The sequence below is a fragment of the Lactuca virosa genome, chromosome 5 (assembly GCF_052849685.1).
Source record: "Lactuca virosa cultivar CGN04683 chromosome 5, Lactuca_virosa_CGN04683_v6, whole genome shotgun sequence".
NCBI classification, from domain to species: Eukaryota; Viridiplantae; Streptophyta; class Magnoliopsida; order Asterales; family Asteraceae; genus Lactuca; species Lactuca virosa.
In genome coordinates, this window is record NC_136430.1 from 296,087,891 (window position 1) to 296,096,964 (window position 9,074).

Below are 9,074 nucleotides of genomic sequence, written 5' to 3' on the forward strand. Positions count from 1 at the left end.
TAAATTTAAAATTGAATGATCTGTTATACAAAAACAAAAAAAATAATAGTGATTAAATCAAGACAAAACATAAAATTTATTGCGGTGTTATTTTCCTTTGTTTTAATTGGCAAAACCCTAGCTTTGATGTTTTTTTTATACATTTTATTACATAAATAATTAAATATTAGTAATTCTCGTTACGTAAATATTAGGCATCAAATTGAACGAAACGAAGGGCTGACGTGGCAGTGGGCCTACACCCTTGTGCCCTAATATGAAGAATCACATATACATCTTCCCTCTTTCAACAATTTTCCAATCGCTGTCTCTTTCTCTCCCTCCATAATTCCGCAACCGGACCTCATACAAATGGGAAGTGCAGCTAACGGTGGCGCCGTTGATATGGATACATCCACCAGCAATGGCAGCGTTTCCGTCGACAAGGGGGTCGATTTCGCCAATTATTTCTGCACATACGCCTTTCTCTACCACCAGAAAGAAATGCTCTCTGACCGTGTTCGAATGGACGCTTATTACAACTCTGTTTTCAAGAACAAACACCACTTCATCGGAAAAGTAAGTATCTTTGTGTCTAATATATTCTTTTAAGTGTTTCATATTAAATTTTGTTGCGCAGTTCTCATATCGTCATTATTGCATTCAAGGCATTTAAATAATCGTCTTATAATGCTTTAGAATCATGCCACGCGATGCAATTTTGACGAATGAAGTACTTATCTGCTTTTTATTATGCACAAATAGAACTTATTGTCTGTTGTTCTGCTTCGAGTAAGCTTTTCTTGTTTCACTAATCACCAATCTCTTCATTCCAGAAGAACTACAGTTAAATCTTAGACTTTTTGAATCTAAGCTGTATACAATTCTAGAGGTTAATGTATCGAAGTTGAAAATTAATCTTATGAAACATAACATTCACGTCCTTTTTGGGACAAGGTTCAAAAGACCTTGCTAGGATTCATATCTTGAAATTATATATGATTGGCTAGCAATTCAGAATCTTGAATGTCAATTCCTTCATAAGCTCACTGAAACACCAAACTAAACTGTTGATTCCATGGTGAAGACTGTGTTGGATGTAGGAACAGGGAGTGGCATTTTAGCAATTTGGTCAGCTCAAGCAGGTGCAAAGAAAGTGTATGCAGTGGAAGCTACAAAAATGGCAGATCATGCTCGTGAGCTTGTTAAAGCAAATAACCTCCATGGTATTGTTGAAGTCATCGAAGGTTCAATAGAAGATATAACATTGCCTGAAAAAGGTTTGTTTCAAAAACATCTATTCAACACCCATTATTTACAATTTCACCCCTTTCTCATAATAAAAAGTTATCAACAGTTGATGTAATCATATCTGAGTGGATGGGATACTTTCTTCTTCGTGAATCCATGTTTGATTCTGTTATCTGTGCTCGTGATCGTTGGCTAAAACCAACTGGAGTTATGTAAGTACTTTTATATTTTTTTAATATTTAGATTTAAATAAGTTTTTAATTAATTATTTATTGTTTTATAGGTATCCTAGTCATGCGCGAATGTTTTTGGCACCTATAAGATCAGGATTATCAGATCATAAAATGAGTGATTATGAAGGATGTATGGATGATTGGCATGGTTTTGTTAATGACACTAAATCTTATTATGGTGTTGATATGAGTGTTTTGACAAAACCCTTTTCTGAAGAGCAAAAGAAGTATTACTTACAGGTTTAATTTGATTAAAACTTGTTTGTAATTTGTAATTTGTATTTGTATATACTTCTTTTAATCAAACCATTTACTTTTTCTATTTTAATGTGTAGAATTCCCTTTGGAATAGTCTTCATCCAAATCAAGTAGTGGGAACTCCTACTATTTTAAAGGAGATTGATTGTTTAAAAGTAACTGTTGAAGAAATACTAAAAGTTCAATCAATTGTTTCATCAACAATTGTTAAAGAGGACACTAGGCTTTGTGGGTTTGGTGGCTGGTTTGATGTTCATTTTAAAGTATGCTATTATTATTATCACTATTACTATTACTATTACTATTATTATTATTTATTGTTATTATAATTATTATTGAAATAGGGAAGAGAGGAAGATCCAGCTGAGTGTGAGGTGGAGTTGACTACAGCTCCCAGTGTAGATGATGGCACACATTGGGGACAACAGGTTAATAATGATAAATATTAAAGTTTATTATTACTATTAATATTACTATTATTATTTATAATAAACAGATGAATGAAAATATGTTGTTATTTCTTGCACTATTTACAGGTGTTTCTTTTGCATCCACCTGTCCGTGTGAACGAAAAGGATGATATCCATATCAATTTTACAATGAGTCGTTCTGAAGAAAACCATCGTTTGATGAAAGTTGATCTTGGGTATCAAATTAAATTGTCATCCGGTAAGATGTTGACACCTGTCAATAACAAATTCTATATCGAATGAAGCTAAGGTCAATGACACAATGTTCATTGACATTTCAAAAGCATGAAAGTTTCATCTCTTTTCATGTAATTTATGTTGTATGCTATTTGGTTCGTTTCTTGATTTTGTCATTTAAAAACCATTATTCGTTGTAAGCGTTAAATGTTTTGCTACGTAATTGTTTTGTATTTTTTGTTAGTTTTTAGGGTTATTTTTGTCTTTTGCATAGATGTGAAATCGAAAGCAAAGTTCTTAATCTTATCATGATATTTTTGGGAGGGACGAAATATTGTAACATCAGACCTGATCCATGCATGTTAAATGCAGTACAACTTGTTTTGTTATGTTTAGATTTATTCACTTATATCTTGCATGTGATTATCAAATTTGATAATTTTTTAAAATTAGGGTATTTCATTAAACCACATGCATATACCTTTGATTACACATGAAGATGCTTTAACAAGACTACATTTCCAATCCTTTCCCCTCTTCAATTTCAAAGTCAACCCCCACCCTACTCTTTAGGACGAAGCAAAGGTGATGATGCTAAAAAAAACTAACTCATCTATAAAATCTTCAAGAACCTATCTTTAAATTTTCAACAGTTTCTAAAGATCTCTATAAAACGCTTCATTTTTGTTCTTTCTTGAATCTTATCAAGAATGCATAGATCATCATCAGCCACCACCTTCCGCACCTCCGATGAGTATTTCCTCAACCTATTGCCGCCAGGGAAGCCGTCCAAACCACCACTGGATCATGACTTACCGGTGTACAATCCAATCTCTCCAAATGGAACCAAGGAACACTATAACTCATCAAGGGAAAACACTATTCATCTCATCCCACTTGTTTTGCTTCTTTGTGGTTTTATTCTTTGGTTCTTTTCTCATCCGATTGATGAACTCAAAGACAACCATATTACAATGTAAAATTGTAAATCACAATGTCTTCATAGCAAGAAAAGTGGTAACAGAGTATTTCTAGAATAAGAAAGGTCGTGAAAGACTTTACTTATGGATTCTTACAACTTAATACGTTGATTGTTTTTAAATATGTAATATGTAATGAGGAGTATTATTGGATTTTATGATATATTATATTATACAAAACAAAAACGATGTTTTATTGTTAAATGTGAAAGTAAGAAAGGGAGTAAACGCAAAAAGTATGATAACATCATAACAAGAATTTCAATCACAAGTCATGGTTTAAAAACGTTGTGTTGACATTTTGTGTGTTCTAACATGTGGATTTTGGATATTGATATACAAATATACGTGTTAAAACATAAAATTTATGCATGACTATCTAAAAGGCTATAAAGTTGGCAATTTTGATTCGTTTTTTAGGAAATGGTAGGTTTTGGCTAAATAATATCTCTAAAAGACTGAAGGGATGTTTGGGATTTTGCTTACTTAAAGTGTTTTTTTAGTCTTATTGCGGTTTTGTTTTAAATATTTGGATAAAAAAACATAAAAAATGATTACTTAAAGTGTTTTTAATTTTATTGCGGTTTTGTTTTAAATATTTGGATAGAAAACATAAAAAATGATTAAAATGCTTTTAATCTTATTGCGGTTTTATTTTAAATATTTGGATGAGAAAACATAAAAAAATATTAGTTAAAGTGTTTTTAATTTTATTATGGTTTTGTTTTAAATATATGTCAACAATACCGTTTTTAATTTTTCTTCGTCAGTAATATATAAGGATGTTTTTTTTTAATTTATTTATTTATAAGCAAAATTTATGTATAACTTATCAATATTGTGTTTTAGTCCTGTATTGGTATAACAAACATTTTTTTTCTTCAATTCAGTTTTTGTTACTATATAAGCAATTTCACCAAAAATACATAAATTACTTTAAATAAACAATTTTAGATAAAATGAAATGGGTCAACTTTGGTTTATAGTATCTCCAATGGATTAAATAGATGAAATCAAATAGCTTAGTTGAAAGTGAGTTGAAAGTAGATTGAAATGCATTAAAATATATACAACCTTCAAAATCAGCTTACTAAAAGATTATATTATTATTTTTTAATATATATTTTTTTGTAATCATACTTAAATTCGAAAGATAAAAAGTATCAACATGTAAAAAAATATTTTTTGTAATCATAAGAAGCACTTTGTTGAAATCTCATTAATCATTTAGATGTAGATTTTTGTCATAACTGAGAAACACTTGGTCAATGAAGTGATGCATGAGAGCAGATATATAATAATATAATCAAGTGCATAAGCTGGCGAAATGTATTTTTCTTTTTCTTTCCTTTTATTTATTTATTTTTTCATATAATTGGACACACATGAAACTTTGCAGTAATACTAATAGAAAAGCATTTCAATGGTAATTCAAAATAAATGTTATATCATTAATGGTGGCTAATGACAGATGGGCTTAATCCATCTGCGATTAAGGTGACTAAAAATGCAATTTGAATTTTTTTGGCTATTTTTCACAAAGTAATTAATATTTTTGGCTAAATTTGTAATTTTCTTTTAAATTTAACTCTAAATTAAATAACATCTTCAATGATTACAATTTTTATATAGTTATTATCATTATTATTTCTTATAAATTAAACTAATTTATCCCCACCTATCTAAAGTGTTTTATAAAACCACCTCATATGTATTAATATTTATTATTAGTATTAATGTATTTGTTATGGTTTGTATTACACTTTATTATGATTTGTATAAATCAAATTTTTCAAAGCTTATTTTTTATTTTATTTTTTTCATTTTTTATCGGTTTCATTTAAACAGTGAATCATATGGTTTTACGTTCTAGATTCGCCATTGACAGATTGTTGATTGTTTTCTTAAAGTCCGAAAAACTAAAGTTGTATGGTGATATAAAAACACTTGATAGTCATTTTAGTGAATAATATTGAAACTATTAAATTAAACTTGCAAATTGAACAACATCAAACTATCACCTTGAACAAAAGTTGTGATTTACTCTAATTTTAACATATTTGCATATGATTTTAACATAAAAGTCACGTACAATCGTACATCTCGTGTTTACAAAAATCCAACGTATAATATAGGAAAATATCATATCATCACTTTCCATTTATGTTTTCTTTAATATTCTAAATCGGCCCAAAAGGGTAAATACAAAATATAAAAGCACAAAGGAGAGGAAGATGCGTAGTATACATGAAAAGCGTATAATAACAAGAATACCAATTTCCTCAACAAGGTATTCTTCCTTCATAATTCTTGTGCAGTTGGAAACCTCCTCCTGTTTCCTCCAACAAATTGAAAACACAACTCCGATCAAGACTCTGAAATCGAACTTCTCGATTTCAAAAGGTTAGTGATTTCACATCAATCTGTTATCTGCTTTCTTTAATTTTAGGATTTCGACCGACGTCGATGTTAGATAATTTTTAATGTTCCGTTGAATGATTGTTATTGATTTGTTAGTTATTAGCTTCATCTTCTTCATTATATTCTGCTTGATTGAAGTTTCTTTTTATGAATTTGTAATGGCATTTGATGTTGATTAGCGATTTAGAGTTCGTTATTATGTTCGTGCTTTTCCTTTTCGTTTTCGAGATCACGCTAACACGATTACGTTGTAAAACGCAAGGAGTGTCTGTTATATTTGTATGTGTGTTTGTTACGATGTTATTAAGACTCTCAATTCTCGGAAATTTACATCCAAACACAGGTTTAATAGATTTCTTTATCAAGATTTCGAATTCTTTTTGTAGTGGAAGAATATGAAGAACTTTTGTTGTTTGTTTGTGTTTCTGTTTTGTTACTTTATGATCATATTGTTTCTTTTTTCCCCCTTGTGATTATCATATAATGATATTTTACTTACTCTTCAAATTCCCAATTGAACAGATTCTGAGAAACCAAAACTTCTGCATCATGAAATACAAGAAAGGAAGTATAGTGGAAGTCTTGAACACAGACAAAGCTCCTTCCCATTCATGGCGTTATGCTCAAATAGTTTCTTACAATAAACACAACTACACAGTCAGATACGATGTCTACCATGGAAACCAACAACAACAACAACAAGAAGAACACATATCAAGAAAATTCATCAGACCATGTCCTCCCACAGTTGAAATTTCAGTACACTACCCTGGTGATGTAGTGGAAGTATTTCACAATCTTTCATGGAAGATGGCAATCGTTTCCAAATCATTCAATTTGGACTTATTTCAAGTAAGATTAGTCGGATCTTTTATCGAGATCAAAGCAAGAAAATCAGAGCTACGTGTACGCCAATCATGGCAGAATAACAAATGGGTTGTGATTGGAAATCGGAACAAGAAGCAAAGGTACACTCATGATAGTGTTAGTGATACTAGTTCTGTTGGTAGTTGCAGTGTTGATGATAAATTTCAGAATATAAAAGAAGGTGATATTGAAAGTGATGATGGAGAGTCTGTTTGTGAAGGAGGGTATTTTGGGGATAATAAAAAGGAGTTGGGATTGGGGGCAGAGATACATAGGTTAGAGTTGAAGGCGTATAGGCGTACAATTGAGGCATTACATGCGTCAGGACCATTAAGTTGGGAAAAAGAATCAATGGTAACAAATCTTCGTATGTCGCTCCATATATCAAATGATGAGCATTTGATTCATCTTAAAAACTTAATTTCTTCTTCAAGTAGTATTCGTAATAGATGACATGGAAAAAAAAAACAAAACATTCTTTATTGAATGCCTCACATAATTGTAAAAAAAAAGCATTTATTGTCATGTTATGAAATGTTTAGCAAATTCCTTCCTTATTTGATGTGTATTTTATTGGGTTTGTTTGTTCTTGTAAGTTTTTAAATTTTTTTTTGGGTGGTGATATTATTGATGCTTCCCATTGGTTTTCCAGGCCCAAAAGTTGGAGGCTTGTACACCTGGATGCATTGCTGGGTGTGCCACCTTCTCTGTTGGTGTTGGATGACGTGGCACATGCAAAATAAGATCTGTTGCAAACAGCTAATCATTACCCTCTTGTGTACTTAATATATTCGCATGATGTGATATGTTAATCGGGCTATTTTGGTTTTATGATGTAGGTTTTTTACATAAGTTTATGTATGCAGTTTGATATTCAAGTTTTGGCCATTCAAAGACCATTATGCAGCTTATGCTGGTATGTTTTATTATAAGTACCGGTATTTTGGAAGTATATACAACTTTTTTGAATTGTTTGTGTCAAAAGAAATTATATCATGCATCTTTTAAGTTGTTAATTTGTGAATGTTGATGTCAATACACAAAATGTTGGTATTTCCAAAAGTGGGTAACTTTAGATAGTTTTGTAGCTGGAGATTTGGAGTGGTCTACCTACTTTGATTTTTTGCAAAAATTAGATGTTCTTAGATTTTTTTTTCTAATTTTGATTTTTTTTTCTGAACAGGTAAAAATTCTATATGAAATCAAATCGAGTAGTCAATGGCTTTCTTTTGTTCAACTTTTAGGGGTTGTTTGATATGCCTCTTACGAGGTTTGGTGAGAGGTTGGGTTTGACTTGGTCATATTGAGACAGTTTGATGTCACATTTAGAAGAAGTCTTTGGTCCGATCATCGGTCCTGACTCCTCTGAAATGCATCTTAAGGATGAGGATGACGATTGAGTGACTGAGTCTTACTAAATCAAACGTCGACTCGATCATATTCAATCAACAACTATCAAATAACTCTTTACTTTTAATATTAGAACACTAATGAGATCTATGGTTTTTTTTTTTTTTTAAACTTTTTTGATTACAAGTTGGTAATGGAGATGGGCAACATAACCATTCCCTACATTATAAAACTAAATGGAAAGAGGCTTTGAATAATGCAAGATTTATTTATTTGAAAATAAACGGATCTAATTTAAATCATATGATTTCGAGGGAAATATTATCTAAAAATAAAAATAAGAGGGCAATATTGTCTTCCGAAAATAAGGGTATCGATAAGACTAAGAGTGTCTCCAATCATTATTACCTCAAGGATAGCTTCTTTTGTTTTGCTACACCGTCTTTCCATTAAATATATCATACAAAATGTTGTTAACTTAAATATTCTCTAAGCATTAACCACTTCTAAAAGCATTTTTTTTGTTTATTAAATTAACTAATTTACACTAATTTATTTTTTGTAAATATTTTATAAATCACCCTCATCTAATATGCTATTTTCTAGCACATGTAATGTTATAAAATTACAAAGTTCTTAATGGAATTAAATAAAAATCATTATATTACAATATACAAAATTAAAATAAATATTAATAAATCTAGAGTTCATATAAGATCATTTTGATATTTATATCGGAGACAATGCAAAAAAGCTAAAAAGAATATATCATAAAATAATAATGTGTTAAAGGATAAATATAATAAGGGGAGTAAAGTAGAATAAAGATGGTTTATTGTACAACATGACAATTAAAACACCATTTGATATAATAGAAATAACGAAGGACTTTTGATGTAGTCCCAGAGCCGGTTTGGAGGGATCCCGATATCGATATGCTCTACTGGAATATACAGATAAAATATGGATCAGATCATGGCTCGGATACACTCGTCCCTTCTTTCCCCGTCTAGATACCCAGAGAGGATGAAACAAAAAATGTTGAGATTCGTCGTTCATTGTTAGAAATGGTTGATATTATTAAAAAA

General features: G+C 30.4%; 2 protein-coding genes across 3 annotated transcripts; both read left to right on the forward strand.

Moving 5' to 3' along the window:
* Nucleotides 1-289: 289 nt before the first annotated feature.
* LOC145110845 (protein arginine N-methyltransferase PRMT10-like) lies at nt 290-2,757 on the forward strand. Its single transcript, XM_079047158.1, has 7 exons — nt 290-558; nt 1,067-1,259; nt 1,337-1,442; nt 1,514-1,703; nt 1,799-1,984; nt 2,066-2,149; nt 2,258-2,757. The coding sequence occupies exons 1-7, from the start codon at nt 352-354 to the stop codon at nt 2,432-2,434; spliced, it is 1,143 nt and encodes a 380-aa protein (XP_078903284.1). The 5' UTR covers nt 290-351; the 3' UTR covers nt 2,435-2,757.
* Nucleotides 2,758-5,571: 2,814 nt separating this feature from the next.
* On the forward strand, nt 5,572-8,136 carry LOC145110806 (uncharacterized). Of its 2 annotated transcripts, XM_079047120.1 has the most exons (4): nt 5,574-5,751; nt 6,292-6,990; nt 7,289-7,552; nt 7,820-8,136. In XM_079047120.1, the coding sequence occupies exons 2-3, from the start codon at nt 6,319-6,321 to the stop codon at nt 7,358-7,360; spliced, it is 744 nt and encodes a 247-aa protein (XP_078903246.1). In that variant the 5' UTR covers nt 5,574-5,751; nt 6,292-6,318; the 3' UTR covers nt 7,361-7,552; nt 7,820-8,136. The 2 variants fall into 2 exon arrangements, with proteins under 2 accessions (XP_078903245.1, XP_078903246.1); XM_079047119.1 differs by lacking the exons at nt 7,289-7,552; nt 7,820-8,136 and having other exon boundaries at nt 5,572-5,751; nt 6,292-7,263.
* The last annotated feature ends 938 nt before the right edge of the window (nt 8,137-9,074 follow it).

What these genes read in the sequence shown, in the direction of transcription:
- LOC145110845 (XM_079047158.1), top strand. Translation starts at nt 352, where the DNA reads ATGGGAAGTGCAGCTAACGGTGGCGCCGTTGATATGGATACATCCACC. An exon ending in CTAAAACCAACTGGAGTTAT is followed by an intron (nt 1,443 to 1,513) that starts GTAAGTACTTTT and finishes ATTGTTTTATAG; the next exon opens with GTATCCTAGTCATGCGCGAA. An exon ending in AAAAGAAGTATTACTTACAG is followed by an intron (nt 1,704 to 1,798) that starts GTTTAATTTGAT and finishes TTTAATGTGTAG; the next exon opens with AATTCCCTTTGGAATAGTCT.
- LOC145110806 (XM_079047119.1), top strand. Translation starts at nt 6,319, where the DNA reads ATGAAATACAAGAAAGGAAGTATAGTGGAAGTCTTGAACACAGACAAA.